At 37.3% G+C, this 23,713-nt stretch overlaps 1 protein-coding gene across 2 annotated transcripts in view; it reads left to right on the top strand.

Annotated features, from left to right (window-relative positions):
• The window catches only part of SYNPR (synaptoporin), a 341,046-nt gene that overhangs the window by 267,579 nt on the left and 49,754 nt on the right, over positions 1 to 23,713 (top strand). For both annotated transcript variants that reach the window (XM_054483339.2, XM_054483340.2), the window contains one exon: positions 16,250 to 16,448. In XM_054483339.2, coding sequence (XP_054339314.1) covers positions 16,250 to 16,448 — 199 coding nt within the window. The remainder of the gene's footprint in view (positions 1 to 16,249; positions 16,449 to 23,713) is intronic.

Raw genomic sequence — 23,713 nt, 5'->3', positions numbered from 1 at the left:
GGCAAGATGCAGAAAACAAGGTCCTCAAAGTTGGGGAAAATAATGAATCATACAATCCTCAGGGAAGGCTTCGTGGAGGAAATATACTTGAGTAGTACTTTGAGATTGATAAAGTGGAGACATGCAGAAAAAGAAACGAGCCACTGCATGTTAAGGAAGGAAAAAGAGGGAGGTGGAAAAGGTTGTAACATAATGGGCATGAATTCAATAAAATGTCCACATCACGACATACACAGAGTTGGCCCTTGCTATGCAGTAAGGCATATACAATATTGTGTATAACTGTATGTTCACTAGACAAATATGTATTAGGCATCTACTTCATACTTGGCAAGATTTTTTTTAAAAGACCCAGACATGATTTGCTAGAGGAAAGACACATACAGAAGACATGTGTTATTTCTCTTTTTTAGTATTGAACCCTTCTTTTTAATGAAGAACCCATTCAGTGAGGTTCATGTGAAATTTCACCTCCTATCACTCCTACACACACACACACACACACACACACACACACACACACACAACCCCCCCGCCCCCCACACACACACACACAGTACCTGACTGCAGCCTGGCCAATTAGTACATCTATTTCCCTGGCTTTGGTGATTGTTTTTGAGATGAACATGTGACCTAACTTGAAGTTTTTCTCTTAGAGCTGGGAGAGCGATGGCCTCTGTTAGTCAGGGCTACTGAGCTGGTAAGTTGCGAATGTCAGACTTCCATTTTGCCCACCACAGAGAGAAATAATAAAACCAAGCAGAGGCAGGCAGCTTTAAGGAATTAAGGAAGGGACAGCCAGTGTACTGCCAATTCTTTTTTTTTTTTACCTCTTGGACTCAGTCTTAACAATAAGCAAGAGACACATCTTACCTCAAATTTCTCAGAAGACATTCCTCTAATTGCACATGGTAGAAGGGAGTTTGATTAGGTAACCAAATTTTATTTTCTTAACATGGCTTCTTATAAGACTCAACAAACCACAGTTTCAGAATTATAATCTATTGGCCTTAGTCATTCTGCGGGACAGCAAAATGCACCAGTTCTTTCTATTGACCTGAGTTATCACAGGCCATCAGACCCACTGAATAGTAGGGGGAGTTCTGGAATAGTTACATAGATTTAAGATGGAAATCTTAACTTAGGGTGAATTTTTTCTTCATTAAAGGAGCCAATCTATTGAGTACTAAATCCTGCTAATATAATCCTCCTTTTATAAAATTATTTCCCTTCCCACTCACTCACTTAGTCTTCTTTAGTTTATGTTCCTTGGCTTGAAATCCAGACTATGAATATTGGCATAGGCTGCCCACATGTAAAATTTCTTTCACAAGGTTTAGGAGCCCAGAGAAGCTAAACATAGAAAAAGCAAAACTAAAATTAATTTCAGAAAAGAATGCTTTTCAATCATGCAATATCCAGTGTCCTGATATAAAACAACTGTCTTCTCAAGAAGGCACTTGGGATGAAAATAACAAGCTAAAAATAGTGGTACAAGGTAGCAGCAAAAAGAGGAAAGACAGAGAAGAAATGGATTTTATCAAACTTTGAGGTGCCAGTGGGTATTTCTATAGCTGATGCTTATTCAACATAAAAGTTATATGAGCCATTGTTTTATCTGAGATGCTCCAGTCACTCATAAAGAAGCTAGGTGAAAGTCAAGTGAATCAATAAAAATGTGCCAGTCACTGTGCTAGGTGCTAGAGACACAATAAGAAACTAGAATCTCTTTCTCTCTCTTTATCCCCATGTTTTCTTCTGTATTGGCCTCACTATTCTGGCGTAGAATTGAGTATATGTGCCTTAGATCCTCAAGCCCAGTGGATAAAACATGATAATTGATCAGATCTAGTTCTGGCCTTAGATCCTCAAGCCCAGTGGATAAAACATGATAATTGATCAGATCTAGTTCTGAGTTTCAAACCTGAAAAGCAAGAAACTGTTCAGAAAATAAACAATACATGCAGGTAAGCAAAAACATCAGATGCCCCCTTCATGGGAGACATTAAGATAAGTAACACTGCTTGCAAATTTCATGTTGTAAATTCCCCATATTAAGCCTCAGTCTCTGACTCCCCTTTAGGAATGAGATAAAGGATGGAGGGGTAATGTTTATACTGGGTAATCACCCCAGTGGGCTGTCTAAGTCTGACCTCTATTTTCCTACCTCTAGCCTGAGAAATCTGGAGAAGTGAAATGGTCAAAGACCAAGGAGCATTTATAACTTAAGATAGACAGGGCTCCTCTCTGAGTCAGGCATGGACAATCAGTTGAATAGAGAATATCTAGGCAGTTTTAGTTTGGATAAAAGAGCATTTTATTCAGTACTCACTGAGGACAGACAGCACCTGCCATATACTCTTTGAATGATGATGACAATAAAAACTATTGCTTAGTGTGATGACTTGCATATAGTAGACACTCAGTAAATACCTGCTACGTGAAAAGAAATACCTACGTAAAATGGTGAATCAGGCCATCCATCCCATATTACCTGAATTACCAAAAGTGGGCAAAAGTAAAATGAGGTAATTTGAGGGAAGTCAAAATTTATCATCTAGATCGGCAGTTCTCAAATGTGAGGTCTCAAGACCTCTCCACATTTTTTAAATGATTAAGGACCACAAAGAGCTTTTTATTTTTGTAGATTATATCCATAGACATTTATCATATTAGAAATCATAACTAATAAATTTATAAAATACAAAAATATGCAAATGCACATTCCTTGAACTGTCAGAATAATAGCTGCTTCTTACATCATATAGCTTCTGTAAAACTCCACTATACACTTGTGAGAAAGTGAGAGTGAAAATGACAAACAACATCTTAGTGTTACCATGAAAATAATTTTGATCTAATGGATCCCTTGAAAGAGTTTTAGACATTCCAAACTAGAGTTTGAGGATCTCTGATTTGGAGTTGTCAGAAGCATTAAGAATTTCTAGGAAGCCAAACCAAATTATTGAATATTAAATTACTTGTAAGACTTATTTGTAGCATATAGTCACATGATTTAGACATTGATTTTTAATCATCAGGAGAGGAAGTTTAATTTAGCTTCTGTTCTATTTAAATATTCTGTTAATCAAGAGGAAAATTATCGTAAAAGATAGATCTTAATCTGTAAGTGAAAGGAGTTGCTTGCTGTTTTGGTTATTTTGTTTTTGTTTTTGTCTTTGAGCCCTTTCCAATAATTAAATACCATTTTCTTTTATAAAGACTTTTTTGACCCTTCTATGACTAGATTAGTGTCATTGACCTCATTAAAGAGTCCAGTCTTTCCAATCAAACCCTTGCTAGACTTCGTATAAAACTGCATTTCATTGATAAAGTGTCCAAATGTCGGTAATTTATCTGGAGAAAGAAGTTCAGGACACTGGCTTGGATAAGCAGGAAGTAGCCCTCGTCCCCTACCCTTCCTCAATGCCCTAGACACTGTACTTGACTTATTGCTCTTCACTCTCTAGAATTTACTTCGCTAAACATCACCTTCCCTTACGTAGCTGGCCATGGACAATATGGAGGTTAATCCAAAGACCTTGGGAATAAGGTGGGTGGGTAGGGCGGGATTCTAGTAAGAGAAAGAAGCAAGCAGGCATGATGTTAGCAAACAAATGGCCATGATCCAGGTGATGTCCATCTTTGTGGGCCATGTTAAGGGGTTTGAATATGACTAAGTGCAAGAGGAAACTGTTGGAGAAGAGTTTTACACAGAGGAGTGGCATGCTCTGATTTATGCTTTTAAAAGATAATTGGTTGCTGTGCGGAAAATGAATTCTTACATGTCATGTTACAAATGCAACTTGAAAATTGTGCGATTAATCTCCCAGTCACCTGCAAAGCATTGGAGACATGGGTGACATTATATGTGCTGACGATAAAGGGTACTTTTCCTATCCCCAGCTGATAAATATGTTTAACAAACTGTTCCTAGTTAAATAAAATGTACAATGTTTTCTTGTGTCTTAGACATTTTTTCAAAAAGGATTTGTTTATTTATGGTGATATTAATAACTAAAGAATTGGAAATTTACAATTCCAAAGCCTCTTGACAGGATAATACCTTTTCAGTGGTTTAAAGGAGATTGTATTTTTTTCTATATGCATAAGTGATTACTATTTATTTCATTATAATCTGGCATATATATTGAATTTCCTACCCAGCAAGAGTTCTGTTACGTTGCCTACCCTGAGCATTTAATGAAGCCAGTTATTACATGAAGAATGAAATGACAGTAAGCAATAACAGAAAATGACCAAATAACTGCTTGATTGGGGGACTTTTTGACAGAACTGTATAGTAATAGAATATGCCTGTTTCCAGTTCTTTAAAATCCACTTTCTAAAAGAGTTTGGATTTTTTAAATCAACTTTAATAATCAGACTTACACCTTTAATTGTGAACTTTTGAAACTCCTTACAGTTCACATATTACAGCACCTGTAATGGTCAATTACATTCACGCACCATGACAAGTACAATATACTCCATTATCTCATTCAAACCTCACACACACACACAAAATCCTATGAATATGGTGCTTTTATTTCTTCCATTTTGAAGATGAGAAATCTGAAGCTCAGAAACACATGAGACTCGTCCAAGGTCAAATAGCTGAATATTGACAGAGATGCTTTATATTGCCTTTGATTTAGGGGAAAAAAAAAACCATGTAAAAGGGTAGTGTTCCATTGGACACGAAATGGAGACGAATAGAAGCGAAAGGGTGCTGGAAATAACATTTCATTGCTGGGACTGATACTTGAATATTCGTTACTATGTTGCCCCTGGGTGCGAGACTAGATAAGGTATGTAACGGGCAGGAGGAGGAATTGTCAACTGGTTTTATCCTGTTGGACAAAATGTAAAATAGTCTTAATGAAACTTTTAGAAGCCAGCTCTTATTTCCATTTTCAGCACTAGGTCACCAAAGTGATGGGGTTTAGTAAATCTTAACATTTTGGGAATTAAGAAACCTAATAAGAGTCTAACAAAAGTTATGTAACATATCCCAGAGTATATAAATTCAAAATGTCCACTAGTGTGAGGCTATTTAGAAAATTATTATAGTCTACAGCCATACCACCCTGAACATGCCCTGATCTCAGAAGCTAAACAGGGTCGGGCCTGGTTAGTACTTGGATGGGAGAAAATTATTATAGAACCTTCGCTACCTAACATACAGAACAGTACAATATGATAATTCATAGTCCTGTACATATATTATATGACCGTTAAGAAAATAAGGCAGATCCTCCTTGAAAAAGTAAGGCATGTACAGATCATATTATTAGGTAGTAAACAGTATATTAAAGATTGTGTTTAATTTCAGTGTTTTAAGTTGTTAATATTGGAGATTAAATTATGAAGAACCTTACCTTTTCCTCCTGTAAACATTCCTGTATTGGTTGAATTTTTATAAATAGCATGTTTTGACTGAATTAATGATTACAATCAATTTGACCTAAATTCTAAACAAAAGGTCAGATTTCTGCCATCTTCCTCTATGTTACCTGTATGTTTCCAAATGTTATAAATATCTTTTAATCAAAGACTTTAAATTGTTTATTCCTATACATTTCTATACTAACTGAATGAAATAGATGAATAAGCCATTGTCAACTGCACATTCCAACTTTTTAAAAATCAACTCTAGGACTGTTTTTGTTTCATAATTCACTTGGGTAGAGTACCACAGCTCAGGGAAAACAAACCAGAGAAGAAATGATTTTCCCTGAAATATACAGATAACGACCTCAATATCTATTTTAATTTGACAACGTAGAGGCAGTCTGAGTTCTCTATTACTCAAATTCTATTTGAAGAGCCAAAATTAATAAATCATAGCTTAGTGAGCACAGCAATGCCTCTTTGCAAGTCACTGTAAGGGTTTCATAGAGTTTTACTTCCCTTTTACTCCAGATCATACCTTGGCCTTTGCAAACCATCCCTTTTTAATCACCTTAGAGTTCACAGTTTCATGTTGAAATGTCTATCTGTGTAAATCCAAACTGTAGGGAGGAGTGAAATTTGAAAAAATCCTTAAAACTATAATACACTTTCAATAAGTTGGATAAATATCTTTTTGGCACATGGAAATGGGAGCTACATGCTGGGGGTGAGGGGGGAACAGTAATTTTCCAGCCTTATCTTCACATGTCTGAGTACAATTATTAGTGTAGAAAAGAGTATTGTTTGCAGTAATCTTGATTGCATTTTCCAGTGTCTAGCTCACTCCCTGTGCTCGATATTTATTATTACCCTCCTTAAAATAAAAAAATCATTGTCTCTAATGGTAAAGTGGAGAAGACAAAAAGTAATGAAAATTTCCTCTTATGAAAAAAAAGTTCCTCCTATGGAGACAATAAACTTTAAGACACTTAATGCATAACCAAATCAGGAGAAATACCTCTGTTATGTTGAAAAGCAGAAGTATAGCACTTTGTGTTTCACTTAGATTTTTTCTTTTTAAAGAAAACACATTTTTAGCACATGCATGCTGTTGTTGCAAGCCTTGGAGATGAAACTGTTTTTGATTCAACCAAGGTTAAGAAAGAAATGTCTAGGAAAATGATTCTGGCTGCCTGGAAAATGCCATTTATCCGAAGATATGGAGTTCATCTCTTGAGTCTGGCATATGGGAATGTAGGTATAGTCATCTCAATGTCTGCTGACCTTCCTGGAAACAAATAGCATCACTGGAATCCCTGAGGTTCTCCTAGAAAAATGTGTGTGTACTAGATTGTTTTACATTCTGTTTGCTTTGATATTGGATAAATTCTAGTAATTACCCTTGTTCTCAATAAAGGTATCTTAGATAGATTGATCCTTGTCACCTTCCACAAGTGAGTCTTACATTTCAGATCTACTCTCTCTATTCCCCCTTTGCAAACTGAAGACATCAAACTTTTTCTTAACTTAAGCAACCTGAGTCCAATTGCTGGAGCCTTCTCTCAGTTCTCACCACGATGTGCATATTTCCCAGGCCTGTTCTCAGTCCCCACTTTGAATTTGTCTGCCTTTTCTACCCCAAATAGATCCTAAACCTGAGACTCTGGGAGGGCAAACTCTCTCCCCAGATTTTGATGACAGCATAATGTGCCTTGTGAGGTGCTGGTGGCGTAAAGGAGAATCTTGTTCCGATCAACGTGAGTTTTTAGGCCCAGTTTGGAATCACCCATAAGCCAGTGGAGCAATGGAACAATGGCCGCAGTTCCCATATATTCATCCTATGACAACTGTCCTATGGAGAAAAGACTGAAAGTAACAAATGAGAGTCAGTTGCTAGAAGACCATTAGAAAAGCCCTCAATGGTGCAAGAAGTCAGCAAATATGTGATTGATACAAACAATTAATAACATTGCATTGTTTTTGTATGGGAGGTTAAAAGCAAGAGCTTTGGGGTCATACAGACTCCATTTCACGGCCCTACTTCAAAAAGTCTCCTTGCTCCTAAAATTAACATGCAATAACTTAATAGTAACCACTTGATCAAACTTGAATGTTTCAGTGAGATAATAGATGAAAACATTTGGCATGGTGCCTGGGCTAGTGTATGCTCAATAAATGTCAATCATTGATTGGCATCCAGCAGTAGAAGTGAAATCACCGTCATCATTCTAAATAGCATCACCAAATACCATGCTTCGGGTACAGTAAGAAAACCACTGGAAGTAACAGAGAAGGATTTGTCTTTTTCAACCTTCCAGATAATCAGCACTCTCATTCCCCATAGTTCATTGTCTCCCCATCTGTTTCTAATGACTGGCACATGAAGTTCAATAAATCTTTACTGAATGAATGAATGACTTGAGCATAACGGAGAAGTCAGTGGCTTGGAAAACGTGGAAATGAAATTTGGGTCATAAGTAAAACAACTAAGAGCTGGTATCATAAAGCCTGAGTGCTAAGTTTTCCACTACTCCGTGCCAATAGGTGATCTTTAGTGATTCTTTTGAGATAGCTCAGCTCCAACTTCCCTATCTGCATAACGTGGGGGGGCTACTTGCGGGGAAAAATGAGATGCAGTGTGTGAAAGTGCTACATAAATTTTCAGGATTTTGTAGTGATTTATGTTGTGAATCATATAAGCTGAGTAAGTAAGAGTGTATGTGTGTATCTGTAAATGCACACACAAACACACTTATTACACATATACACATACATGTGGCTAGCTAAAGACAAGGCAATCTAAAAGCAGATAAGTACCAATATTTCATATCGGGAAGAGAGGGATAAAAATGGAGCAAAAGGATTAAAGTTCCTGTCGACTGGTAAACAGAATTGAAACAGGGCCTATGAAAAATAATCAGGTAAAGAGAAAACGTACTCAGCGCTACAATTTGCCAATTGCTCTCTGATCTTGAATTCCAGCTACCAGAAATTCAATGACAGCAGCCTGCTCCCCAACACCTTAATCCTTCCCACATTTGCTCCTGGGCTGGATCACTGCCCTTGGGACATGTCATTTCTGTCTTGCACTGAACCACCGCCAAATGTATTGGTAGGAGCTTTAGTCCTGTTTCCTTCCACACCCGGTGAGAGGTTTTGTCAATAATTTCAAAGGTCTTATTATCAGATGACCATAACAGTGTGGTGCTACCTAAAGATAAATCTGTGCTTTGTTTTACCTAATGTCTCACTTTCTATCCAGCATGGCACATGTATACATATGTAACTAACCTGCACATGGTGCACATATACCCTAAAACTTAAAGTAAAATAATAATAATAATAATAATAAAAATCACACCACAATTATCACAATTTCACAACATGGCATAGTCAGGTTCATTTACCAACTTTACTTGTTTCTGAGGCAAATGTTAGAATAACCCAGGACAAGATTTGGAAATTAGCAACTTTTTAATGGCTTTCTATCAGTCAGTCTACAGGGATTCAACTCTATCACTGCTGGGTACCTTGTACAATGCCTAATTCGCATACTTCAAGGTGGTAGCAGAATGAACATTGGTTTAGAATCCTATTCAGTACAGACTGTCAGTCTACTGTTAGATGAGATGGCACGGGAAAGCTGGTTTGGGTCATTTGCTTACAAATATTCACCTGGAAATCTAAGGATGCTGTAATTTTTAAAGCAGAGAGGCAGGCATGTGCAGTACTTGCCAGTGTAGGCTCCTTCTACTCTTCTTACATTCCCGACTCATCTCTGCCATCTTCTAGCCACATGACCTCCGGCAAGGTCATTATCCTTTCCAAGCCTCAGTTTCCTCCTCTGTAAAATGGTAATAGCAATCGTACCCACTGAAGAGAGTTGTTATGAGCATTAAATGAGACAAGTGGGTAAAGAACCTAGCACAATGCCTAGGTTGAAAAATGTTGGTGGTTGTTATCACAAATATTTCTATCGATAAAGCAATGCCACTTGTCTTGCTCCAGTCCCTTGAAAGGATAGTTGCATTTAATATTACTCCAGACCCTACAAACGTAACTAAAAACTATGGGGACTCAGTAGTTTCTTTAACTTAATTGAAGCATCAGTGAAATGTTTTAAATGACTCCACTTAAACATTGGTACATACTTTTTTAAAAGAAACCACTCTAAAATGGAGGCCTTTTATTGATAGACACAATGCGGTTAAACCCAGTGAAATTCAATTACCTCTTGATTGGGTTGGACAAGCCGTGAAGAGAATTTTACATTTGAAATCAACAAATTGAATTTGGTACCTTTTGCAGCCTCAGCAATTGCTCCCTGACTGGTTCCTCATAAGATCAGAGGTGGCCCCGTCAGCATCCAGGTTCTGTAGAATGACATGCTCTGTTTAGAAAGATTTTTCCTTGTTTAGATTCTGAATGAATATTTGCTTCCAAAGTTATTACAGCTACAAAACACATGCTGACTATACACTTTCCCCAAAAAATACAAAATATATGAATTTATACATATATATAATTGTTGCTTAAAAGAACTTATATATAATATATAAATAAATATGTATGTATTTATACATATATATGCCTTTTGCTTATAAGAACTTATAAAGTTCTTATATATAAGCTCTTTTAAGCAACAGTTAGATATATGTGTGTGTATATATAGATACACATATATATATACATATATGTATATACACGTGTGTTTGTGTGTGTGTGTGTGTGTGTATATATATATATTTTTTTTACCCAGTATGGCTGGTAGGCTAAATATCCAGCTATACATCATCAGTATTAATAAGATCTTTTAGTAATTTTTTTTGTCTTATACAGATAAGCACAATTAACAATTTCTTTAAGTCAACACGTTAAATCAGCAATGGGCAAAATATTGCTATTCGGCTGACTGCATATTTTTAAAAATATTTTATTCTCTCCCTCCCCACTGTCTCCACCACACACAAAGATTGCAGACCTAGTTTGTGCATGTCAGCTGAAGGAACAGGTGCATTGGAGACATGCTGATCCTGGGGTGCAGCCTGACACCTGGAAACTATCAAGCGCAGATAATTGCAACAGGTGACATGTGTTTTTGTTTTACATGCGGTTTATTCTAAGAAGATCTTTCTAATCTTTTTCCCAAGATTAAAGCCAAAATCTATAATTTGGCCACCTGGCCAACAAGGCCCCACAATGGGGGCCCCCAGCTACTTTTCCACCCCATCCTGCACCACCATTCCCTTTCCCATCATCTTCCAGTTTTCCAAGCCACATTTTATTCCCCCATGTGTTACGCCCTTTGCCTACGCAGGAGCTTGGTACATGTTCTTTCCTGTTTTCTAAGCTTTATTGGGACATAATTCACATACCATACAATTTGGCCATTTAAACTGCACAATTCTCCTATCCTCCACCCAGTCCTAAGCAAACACTAACCTGCTTTTCGTCTCCATAGATTTACCTATTCTAAACATTTTATAGAAATAGAATCATAGAATATGTGGTCTTTTGTGACTAGCTTCTTTCACTGAGCATAATGTTTTCAAAGCTTATCCATGTTGTAGTATGTATCAGTACTTTACTTTTATTGACAAATAATATTCTGTTGTATGAATAAACTACATCTTATTTATTCATTCATCAGTTAATAGACATTTCAATTGTTTCTCCTGTTTGGCTATTATGAATAATGCTGCTATGAACTCTCTTGTACAAGATTTTGTGTAGACAAATGTTATCATTTCTCTTGGGTATGTATCTAGGAGTGGAATTGCTGGAATGGAGTCATATGATAACTCTATATTTAACTACCTGAAAAACTGCCAGACTGTTTTCCAAAGTGGCTGCATCATTTTACATTCTCCCCAGCAACATACGAAAGTTCCAATTTCTCTACATCCTTACCAACACTTATAATTCCAATCTTATAATCCTTTTTATAGCCACCCAAGTGGATGTGAAGTAGTATCTCATTGTGCTTTCTTTCTTAACTTTTGATCTGGGTAATTCCTATGATCTTTAAAGCTCCAGCCTAAAAGTCACTTCCATAGGGAATCTTACCTTGGCTACCCCACCCTCAGACTAGCCTCAGGTTCCTCTCAGAAAACCCATCTTTTCTCTCTAAACTTTAAGTTCAAGATGGACAGGCACCATTCCATCTCTTCTTTATTCCCCACTCTAGCCCCAGCATCTAGCTATATATATATTTATTTATTTGAGACGGAGCTTGGCTCTTGTTGTCCAGGCTGAGGTGCAATGGCCCGGTCTCGGCTCACTGCAACCTCTGCCTCCCGGGTTCAAGTGATTCTCCTGCCTCAGCCTCCCGAGTAGCTGGGATTACAGGTGCCCGCCACCGTGTCTGGCTAATTTTTGTATTTTTAGTAGAGACGAGGTTTCACCATGTCGGTCAGGCTGGTCTCGAACTCCTGACCTCAGGCAGTCTGCCTGCCTCGGCCTCCCAAAGTGTTGTGATTACAGGCATGAGCCACCGCACCTGGCCACATCTAGCTATTATGTGAACTATAAAGTTGTTGAAAGTGTATGAAGTCAATGCCACTTTTTTTAAATAATGAGAAAGTGTGCATTATCTGAAAATCACCTGTGTCAGAATAATTGACATGATTACCTTTAAATGCATTTCATTTTTCAGTATTTCTACAGACAAAACTATTGAGGAAGATTCTAATATCACTGGCAAGGGTAGGAAAAGGGCTCTATGATATAACCATAATGAATGCTTCTGTTGTCCTGAATTTTGTTGGAGCTGTACACATTTATGTTTGTTAAGAAAAAGGATTTTTCTGGGAAAGTGCAATATATACAAGCAAAAACAAATGGACTTGAGAAAAAAGGAACTTAAGGGGACTGGATTTTCCTGCTTTAGCTGTGAGCTAGGCATACCTCTAGAGGTTTCAATTCAATAGATCTGAGATGGGGCCCAGGAATATACATTTTTAACATAGTCCCTAGCAATTCTAATGCCAGTGGTCCATGAGCTTCACTTTAAAAATATATATATCCTAGTTAATGTCCTCATTATTTAACATAAACAAGTCAATGTAGAAGTTTAAAAATCAGGTTCTGGAGTTTGATGCAGATTTAAACCCCCGGACTGGCATTTACTAACTATGTGGCTTAGAACGAATTACTTAATCTTTCTAAGCCTTAGTTTCTGGCCCATAAGCAATGCCCCAATATGTTAATTGCTATTATTATGTTATTAACATTATTATCTTCATTGGAAGATGATGTGCACAACAAATCTGTTTTTTTTTCTATTTCAAATTTTATTTTAGATATGGGGGTACATGTGCAGGTGTGCTACACGGGAATATTGCACCCAGGCAGTGAGCATAGTACCCAATAAGTAGCTTTTCAACCTATGTCCTCTTCCCTCCCTACTCTAGTACTCCGCAGTGTCTACTGTTCCCATGTTTACGTCTGTGTGTACTTCATGTTTAGCTCCCACTGATAAGCAAGAACATGCATATTTGGTTTTCTGTCCCTGCCTTAGTTTGCTTAGGATTATGGCCTCCAACTCCATTCATGTTATGCAAATGACGCAATTTCATTCTTTTTTTATAGCTACATAGTATTCCGTGGGGTATATGTACTACATTTTCTTTATGTAATCAACCATTGATGGGCACCTAAGTTGATTCTGTGTCTGTGCTGTTGTGAGTAGCACGGCCATGAACATGCAAGTGCATGGGTCTTTTTGGTATAATGATCTATTTTCCTTTGGGTATATACCCAGTACTGGGATTGCTGGGTCAAAGAGTAGCTCTGTTTTAAGTTCTTTGAGAAATCTCCAAAGTGCTTTCCATGGTGGCTAAGTGCATAAGTGTTCCCTTTTCTCTGCAGTCTTGTCAGCATCTGTTGGTTTTGACTTTTTAAGAATAGCCACCCTGACTGGTGTGAGATGTTATCTCATCATGGTTTTGATTTGCATTTCTCTGATGATTAGTGAAGATGAGTATTTTTTAATGTTTTTTTTTGGCTACTTCTATGTCTTTTTTGTTTGTTTGTTTGTTTTGTTTTTTTGAGACAGAGTTTCGCTCTTGTTGCCCAGGCTGGAGTGCAATGGCGTGATCTCGGCTCACCGCAACCTCCACCTCCTAGGTTCAAGTGATTCTCCTGCCTCAGCCTCCTGAGTAGCTGGGATTACAGGCATGCGCTACCACACCTGCCTAATTTTATATTTTTAGTAGAGATGGGGTTTCTCCATGTTGGTCAGGCTGGTCTCGATCTCCCGACCTCAGGTGATCCACCCCGTCTTGGCCTCCCAAAGTGCTGGGATTACAGGCATGAGCCACCATGCCCAGCCCTATGTCTTTTTTTGAGAAGTGTCTACGTCTTTTGCTCATTTTTAGTGGGGGCTGTTCGTTTCTTGCTTGTTGATTTGTTTAAGTTCTTTATAGGTTATGGATATTAGACCTTTGTCAGATACATAATTTGTGAATATTTTCTCCCGTCCTGTAGGTCTTTTCATAGTTTCTTTTTCTGTGCAGAAACTCTTCAGTTTAATTAGGTCCCACTTACCAATTTTTGTTTTTGTTGCATTTGCTTTTGGGGACTTAGCCAAAAATTATTTGCCAAGGCCAGTATTGAGAAGGGCATTTCCTAGGTTTTCTTCCAGGAGTTTGAGGTCTTACATTTATATCTGTAATCCATCTTGAGTTAATTTTTTTATATGTTGAAAGGTAATGGTCCAGGTTCATTCTTCTCCATATGGCTAGCCATTTATCCCAGCACCATGTACTGAGTAGGGAGTTCTTTTTCCATTGCTTGTTTTTGGCAGCCTTGTCAAAGATCAGATGGTTATAAGTGTATGGTTTTATTTCTGAGTTTTTTATTCTGTTCCATTGGTCTATGTGTCTGTTTTGTACTAGTACCATGCTGTTTTGGTTGCTCTAGCCTTGTGGTATAGTTTGAAATTGGGTATTGTGATGTCTCCAGCTTTGTTCCTTTTGCTTAAGACTGTTTTGGCTATTCAGGCTCTTTTTTTGGGTTCCATATGAATTTTAGAATAGTTTTTTTTTTTAATTCTGTGAAGAATGACATTGGTAGTTTGATAGGAAGAGAATTTAATCTGTAAGTTGCTCTGGGCAATAGGGCTATTTTAGTGATACTGATTCTTCCAATCCATGAACATGGAAAGTATTTCCATTTATTTGTGTCATCTCTGATTTCTTTCAGCAGAGTTTTATAGTTCTCCTTGTAGAGATCTTTCACCTCCTTGGTTAGCTGCATTCCTAGGTATTTTATTTTCTTTGTGGCTATTGTAAATGAGATTGTGCTCTTGATTTGACTCTCAGCCTGGACGTTATTGGTGTATAGAAATGCTACTGATTTTTGTACCCTGATTTTATATAAAAAACTTACTAAAATTGTTTATCAGTTTTAGTAGGCTTTTGGAAGATTATTTAGAATTTTCTAGACAGAAAATTATATCATCAGTGAAGAGAGATAGTTTGACTTCTTTTCCTATTTGGATGCCTTTTATTTTTTTCACTTGCCTGAGTGCTCTGACTAGGACTTCTAACAGATCCGTTTTAAAGGGATTGAGTTTCGTTTAGTAAGAAAAATACTTCCTAAGTATAAGTTGGAATTTATGAGGTTCGTGATGGCTTTATCATTACTGTTACTTTTATAGACAATTTTCCAAGTTGCACTTTATTGTCATAAATGAGCCTCAGTCATATCTTTTTGCAAGTGCCTCCTTAATTATCATTTCTGAAGAAAAAGTTTGGCCTCTATATTAAATTATAGTTCACGACTTAGTTCCAGTTCACACCCTGAGCTACTATATTGGATATAACACATCTTCCTTAGGTGTTACTTACCGAGCTGAAAGTATTGCCCAAAGCATCTTATTTTGTCTGTATCCAGTAATTTATTGAGCCTGGATGCTATCCTGATAGAGTTTAATCATTAAAATAGAAGTTATAAAAGTTCAATCAAATTACGATCTATCAGTCATCTTACAGAACCAAGAACGTGCATTCATTTATCCAGGTACTATTTACTCAGTGCTTGAAAAATGTCAGGTGTTTGGAATCACAGAGAAAAAGAAAACCAAGATTCCCACTATCATGGAGAAGTGATATTCACAGTTGAGTGGGTAGTGGAGACTGAAAAAAAAAAGTAATCAAATTCATTATCAAGACAGCTTTATCTGCTAGTGAGTGCTATGAATGACATCAAATAGAGTGATGTAATAGAAAATGCCTGAAGGAAAGGAGCTCCTTTCGATTAATGGCAGGAAAAGGCTCTCATCTCTCAGGAGATGTTGAGCTGATGCCTGAATGCCAAGGAGGCAGCCATGGGAAATGTCAGGGGGCAGAGTGATTTAGGAAAAGAGAACAGTCAACAACAAGACCTGGAGACAGGACCGTGTTTGTCATAACTAAGAAACAGAAAGCAGGCCAATGTAGTTGAAACAGGGTGATGGAGGACACAGCAGCAGGGGAGGAGTCTGGAGATACAGTTAGGGGCACCAAGGTAAGGCCTGGCGAGCCCTGTTAAAGAGAGGAAGCACTGAAGAATTTCAGCAGGGGGATGTCGTAGTCCAATTTATCACGATTTCAGGTTCCCTTTCCCCTTCCTTCCTCCCCTCTACCTAAGGGTGACTAGCTGTTATGATAACCAGTTGAATGATGATTAGCTGCAATATTGATTTCCACATTTCTAGCTATAATGTCTGTAAATTTCTTAATGAATATGTTACATAGGCATGCACCAAAACTCCCAGATCACACCCCATTTTGCTTTAGAAGATGTAGACATAAGTCATCTATTTTTGTCTCCATTGCATTTAAAGAATGTCTCCTTAAATCTGGCAATTTAGGTTGCATCAGGTGACGTTTGAGGTGCCCACCTGCGAGGGAAAGGAACGGCAGAAGCTGGCATTGATTGGTGACTCCTCGTCTTCAGCAGAGTTCTTCGTCACTGTTGCTGTCTTCGCCTTCCTCTACTCTTTGGCTGCCACTGTCGTTTACATTTTCTTCCAGAACAAATACCGGGAAAACAACCGGGGCCCACTCATTGTAAGTGGTTTTCTTTTTCAGATAACTTTTTCTGTTCCTTCTAATTTCTTTTACTAATGCTTGAAGGACTTTGGAGTTACCTGAGCCCTCGGGATAGGTGTTTGAAAGGAAATCACATTCTTTTTTATCAAAATCTCTCGAAACCACAACAAAAACATGATGTCTGTCAATCTCTTGTGCTCCTGGGCTGGGAAAATGTTACCCGACTTGCTAGAAACCCCTCTGAAATAAATGATTAGAAATCTCATGAGATCAAGGAAAGAGCAGTGAAGCTTGCTGTAGATTTATTTATAATTCCAGCATTGTGGAGTTAGTCAACCATTTTTCTTATTATTTAGACAGTGTGACCTATGCTTATTTGAAATATGTTATTCCCTTAGTATATTACAGGATGGGCATATATTAATAATTGTTTAGTTTGAAAATGGAGTTCTTCGTCTCTGTATATGTATCTATCTATGTCTTTTTCCTACCAATTGCTTACCCTACACCTCACTTTCTGTTGCCTTGTACAATGGTCCAAGGACTCATATGAGTGAAATCAATATAGCCCAGCATTTCTAAACATAAACACACATACACCTAGGGGGACACAAAACCTCTAAGAGGGTACCTAGGCATAGATAATTTTAAGGAAATAAATTTTAAATTTCACCCTTTACATGTGCATTTGCCCAAACTCTATCTTCCTGAGAATGCCCTGTATCTGAAAATATTTTACTGTCATCTTTCTTAATCAACTACTCCCATTTTACAAAAGAAAAGTATCCTTATTTACCAACTCAAGTCTTACTACACAGTACATTTACAGAATATAAAACATTTGGGACACTGAAAAGGGGACCATTGAAATATTGGTGCTGGTGTTGACAAAAGTGATTCTGATGCCTGACTAATACACTTTTTTGGATATAAGGAGATTTACTATTTTTTGGCTTTCAATCAAATTAAAAATTCTAGTATGCTTATCAGTTGATTGATCATTAAAAAATAATTTTCGGTGACACGTTACTATGCGATGTGGGACATATAACTCAAAAAGAAAGTAATAAATGGTATTGCTATAACAAAACTCCGTTTGTTCTCATTTATGCAAGTAAGCTTTCTCAGCATTTACATCTAAAAAAGGAAAAGTGGAAATGAAATTTATGCTGAATCATGTACTATTCTATAAATAAATAATATTTATCAAAAAAATTATATATTAACTGCTATGGTTTGAATACAGTTTATCCCCAACCAAAACTCATGTTGAAACTTGGTCTTCAATGTGGCAGTGTTAAGAGGCAGTGCTTTTTAAAGCTGGTTAGATAACTAAGATGAGTTAATGTCTTTCTTGAGAGACTGCATTAGTTCTCATAAGACTGTATTAGTTCTTGTGAGAGCAGGTTGTTATAAATTGAGTCAGCCCCTTTTGTCTTCTATCCCTTTTCCCACATAGCCAGTTCCTCTTTCATTTCTCTGCTATGTTTTGACACAGCACAAGGCCCTCACCACAAGCCACCAGATGTGGCTGTCCAATCTTGAACTTCCCAGCCTGTAGACTATGTGCTAAATAAACCTCTTTTCTTTATAAATTACCCAGTCTCAGGTATTGTGTTATAGCCACACAAAATGGACTAACACAGCCTATTCATCTAAGAATTGTAAATTCTCAATAAAATTTTTACTTTTTGTTTTATTTTATTGAGGCAGAGTCTCATGCCACCACCCAGGCTGGTGTGCAGTGGTGTAATCACAGCTCACTCCACCTCCTAGGCTCAGATGATCCTCCCACCTCAGCCTCCCAAGTAGCTGGGACAACAGGTGTATGCCACCACACCCAGCTAGTTTTTGTATTTTTTTGCAGAGACAAGGTTTCATCATATTTTTTGCAGAGACAGGGTCTCGAACTCCTGGACTCAGGTTATCCTCCCACCTCGGCCTCCCAAAGTGCTGAGATTACAGGCATAAGCCACTGTACCTGGCTATTTTTAAAATTTAATAATTACATATTAAATTTATAGTATATTTTTGTTGTTTTGGAAAATTATGCATTAATAATACTTGTAGTGATCACTCAACCCAAAAGAAATGTAATACTTAAAGTCTGAGGATCACAAGTAATTAAACAGTTAATTTAAATGTGTATAAATATTTTTGTTTCAAAAAATATATAATAGGGTAATTAATAATATGCTTTCCAGAAAAAAAATTATATCGTGCTATAATTCTGTGAGGGAAGTATAATAAAAATACAAATTCAAAGAGAACAAAAGGAAGATGTAAAATTTCCACCTGTTAAATAACTTGTTAATTATAAGATAATATCTGTTAATTATAACAGAATATCAAGTAACTGTTCCATTGGATACATTTAAAAATTGATACAATAATTTTATTTTTAAATATCAATACTTTCTTTTCTTTTTTTTTTTTTTTTTTGAGACAGGATCTTACTGTCACCCAGGCTGGTGTGTAGTGGAGTGATCTCGGCTCACTTCAACCTTCACCTCCTGAGACTCCCAAGTAGCCAAGATCCTCCCACCTCAGCCTCCCAAGCTCCCAAGTAGCAGGGACTATAGGCACACACCACCACACTCAGCTAATTTTTTGTATTTTTTGGTACAGATGGGATTTTGCCATGTTGCCCAGGCTGGTCTTAAACTCCTGGACTCAAGCAATCTACCAGCCTTGGCCTCCCAAAATGTTGGGATTACAGGCGTGAGCCACCACGCCCAGCCTAATACATTCAATATGCCAGAAATTACTTTATTTGCAACTGTTTGAACTTTCAATAAAAACAAAATTAGATGCCAACTTTATACAAGCAGGGACATAATTTTTAAAAATTATTTTAGGGAGTATGTGAGTAAAATAAATTTCACAAATCTCTATTATAGAGATCTGAACCTTAAAACAATAAATTTTGAAGGATAACTGGGAGAATTCTCTGTTTTTAGAAATTTGTTAAGTTTGAAGGGACTAGAAAATGTTCAGGTGTGCAACACTTTAATATGTTAATTTAAAAAAAGAGTAACAAAACAGAATTTGAAACTTTTGGCAAGTGTTTTTTTTTTTTTTCTATCTCAAATTTGAGTTAATAGTCTTAATGACCTCAAAATATCTTTAACAGAGTCACCAAACTTGGGCTTATCCCCACCATGGTGTACAGATGGACATACCCAGGAGATTGCCATGCATATACCATAAATCCAACATGAATGTTTATTTCTGGATCCATGTAAACACACTCACAGGACTTTTAAGTCTGAGGAAATATCCTGACTTCTAAACAGAAAAAGTTGATACAGCTAATCCACACATAAAGTAGGAAAAAAACTATTTTGTTATATAAAACCACATTCTACTCATGTAAAATGATCTTGTAAAGGCGTGCTGCTTTATCTCTGTGTAAACAGTCTTTCCCATCAAGCAAGATATGATGAAATCCTGAATTGTATAATACAATGGTAGGTTTTGTTTCATTATGTCGTGGGAGGAAGGAACAGAGAGAGATAATTCTAGTAATCAAAAAAGAAAAGTCTCCTAGATGAAACTTCTGTGATATTAAAAAACTGAAGTGCTCATTACTTAGCAGATAAAGTTAATTTAAAAATGAGCCTGAATCATAGGAGTCACAGAGGCAGATTGCATGTAGATCAGCAGGATGCCATTATAGCTGCAAAGAGCAAACCACATCGATTCAAATCCCACCATGATGAAGCTGTGATTGGTGAAGTAAGGGGTGCTATGACACCATTTGTGAAGAGCAGGTTTAAGTGAATTCACAGTGTAAGCAAGGTCTCAAGAGGATGGTGCATACTTAAGAAAATTTTCAAATACTAGAAAAGCATTTGTTCAGATGTTCACAATAATTTTGCTTGTTTAAAACCCATCCTCTTTATTCACAAAGATGGCTACTGTATTAGTCCATTCTCACACTGCTATAAAGAATGGCCTGAGACTAGGTCATTTCTAAAGAAAAGAGGTTTAATTAACTCACAGTTCCGTATGGCTGAGGAGGCCTCAGGAAATTTACGATTATGGTGGAAGGCACCTCTTCATAGGGCGGCCGCAGAGAGAAGAAGTGAGCAAGTGAGGAACTACCAAACATTTATAAAACCATCAGATCTCACGAGAACTCACTCACTATCAGGAGAACAGCATGGGGGGAACCACCCCCATGATCCAATCACCTCCCACCAGGTCTCTCCCTCAAGACCTGGGGATTACAATTCAAGATGAGATTTGGGTGGGGACACAAAGCCTAACCATATCAACTACTGATCATTATTTGGGCAACTTCATTTTGGTTACCATCTATTTTTTGTCATTGTTTTGTTTCTAACCAAACACATACTTTAAAAAAAATTTATGTAATTTGTGATTCTTCAAGTCAAACTTTGAACATGAAACTGCAAAATTGCTGTATTAGGTGAACATAAACTAATTCAAGTAGTTTAAGAAATCAGATACCCTTCCAAGGTAGTTCACATCCAAAAAATTAACAAATTTTCATCTCAATTTATAGTCCTCTGGGACATGACATTATACATCCTGCACAAATAAAATTAATGTTGCAGGGAAGTGATAAGGACGATAATAACAATAACATCAACCGATATAGATTGGGTTTCTACTATGTGATGAGCTAATTTAATACTCAAGACAACCCTAGTTTATATTATTATTCACATTTATAGATGAGAGAAGGGAAGCTTAGAGCAGTTACCAACTCTCCCTGGTTGCATCACTTATAGGCAGAAAGTTCAGAGTGTGGGTCGAAATCCAGAGCTCAATTCATAATCACCATGCAAGAGACCCAAGATCCTGATAGCCAATGTGCTATAAAAGTTAGAGAGGTGGAGATAGGCAACACAGATTGGTATTGTTTTACTCTGGAAGCAAATAAATCAAGCTCATAATCCCTAGGCCCTTTTGGTCATTTGACTGTCATAGAGGATTTTATTTGCCTCCAGAATCCATCTGGAGTTATGGAATGACAGCCATGCATCTGTCGTACTAGAACTACTAGAGGGTTCTGCTTGTAAGTGCCATTTATCTGACTTGCAAATAGAAGATGCCAATGAGGGAAAACAAACTTTAAAATGTCCAGGATACATGTGTATTGTGAATCACAGATTACCAGGATTTGTTCCTACGCATTTCCAAGCAGTTGTGAGCAGTTTCAGACAGACTGGAGCCAAGTTTATCAATGGCTACTGAAAAAAATTTTTTCTACTGAATATGTATGACAAGATTGCCCACCTTTAAGTAAAAATGAGTATCTGAATGCCTTTAGAAGCAACACAATTGTTAATGATGCTGAATGATATAATAGTGAGAAAATTGGGCCAAAGAAATCAGCCAGCTACTGTATGTCACTATAGTGTCTTCGTGTACAGATAAATAAATATCAGTTCTCAGAAAGCAGAAATGTCCGTGCGAATGGTGCATGATTGTGAAATTGAAATGTCGTATCAGGTTATATCATTCTGTCATGTTTCTTAGAGTATAGTTTTAAAAGCCAATCTCCTGCCTAGGTTACTGTGACAGGATGTTCTGAGCCGTTTTCAGATCTCAGGTCAAATAATGAGGATTTAGTTTTCTTCCATATTAATGTAAAGTAGATTTTTAAAAGCAACTTATCTTACAAGACTGACAGAATGCTTGAATGCTCTAAGGATGAGCACATTAATAAACACCATCGCATGTTTCAGTGAATCTGTATTGCAAGACGTTTGGCTTAAAGTAACTTCTCTGGGAATTAGGAAGAAGCTTGATATCCACCTTAAGATTTTGTGTAAAAGAAAGAGGCTATGTTATTCAAACTCTCCTCCCATAAAGGAGACCAGGTTGACCCAAGGCAGTTTATGGGACCAGGAGTGTTTGCCAATGGCAGGCACACAGTGGTATCGTGGCTCACCTTTGTTGCATGCCCAGTGCCTTCCAGATAGTTTCGTATTTCCCTATCTAGCCTCAAAACAATCCTGGGAGAGAAGCAGTGCAATAAGAATTAGCCCTATTCTACAGATTCAATTTAATTCCTCTTTAGTGGGCACAAGACTTTGAAAAATAAGTCCCCAGGATATTAGAAACCTTGCAGTTATCAGGGAAGAAGTTAATAGCAGAACAAGGACACAAACTCTTAGTCCAGTGATCTTCAGGGTAGTGGCTAATTTATGGGGTGCTGGATTTTAATCTTCTTGTGTGAAATATTATTTAACAGGTGGAAGCTGTTACTTCACATATAGAATGGCGTTAATAATAATGTGCACATCACATGAGTGCAGTAAGGAAAGGAAGAGTTAATGCCTGAAAAGCACTTTACACAGGGAAAGGCACACAGTAAGTGATAAATTAATGGTATCTGATTGTAGCACTATTATTATCATTCATTTTAATTATTCTCCTGTCCATTACTGGGTAGTTCCTTAGTCCCACAAAGGAAAATTGCAGGCACCTTCCTTTGATTGACTGCTGCTTTCACAGTTCTATCTTCCTCCAGTCCTTCTAGCCCATGCACCTTCTTATCCCCAAGTCCCCAAGGATAGAGCTTAACTCAGGACTACTTCTAAGATCACAATTTCTAGGTTGAACCATCCAATTAACCTTTGTGTTTCTTAAATCCCACTCCATTAGATAACTGGGAGGTAGACTTTTAATTTCCCCAAACAAAATAAGGTTTCTCATTTGGAACTATGGGCTGGGGCCATCACTAAGGGAAGAAAACAACAAAGACAGATACGGAGCTGGATGCTCAAATAATCAAATGCTCTTTCCCACCAGCTACACCTCTGTTTGGGTATAATTAGATACAGAAATCAGATTTTGCAGTCTCTGAGCTATACAGAAATTACTGAGAAAGCGCTCTCTCTTCTCCCCTTCCCTCTCTCCCTCTCCCCAATTCCCCTCTGTCTTCTCCTTTCCTCTTCTCTCCTCTTTTCTCTCCCCATTCTCCTCTCTCCTCTTTATGTCAGTTCCATTTCACGTCTATTTTATTTTAATAGGTAATAAGTGTCCTCAACAGGCCAAGCAACATGTATTTATGGGTGAATTAAAAGCATTTAGTCTGCTGAGGAACATTATTGAATCATTAAATCATTATAACTCTCCTACAAATGGCTTGCTAGGGGTATGTAGACGGGCTTTGGTAACCTAGAGGAGGAGGTACATAATCTTGCCTAGAAGTGAGGGTATGCCCTTTTCAGGTCTCGGTACTGTGTACTTGTCTTAAAGTATAATAAAAAATAAAAATAAAAATAAAAACAAATATCTACTGC

This window comes from Pongo pygmaeus, chromosome 2 (assembly GCF_028885625.2).
Source record: "Pongo pygmaeus isolate AG05252 chromosome 2, NHGRI_mPonPyg2-v2.0_pri, whole genome shotgun sequence".
NCBI lineage: Eukaryota > Metazoa > Chordata > Mammalia > Primates > Hominidae > Pongo > Pongo pygmaeus.
Note: the sequence above shows the minus strand (reverse complement) of the source record. Positions and strands in the feature narration are given on the sequence as shown.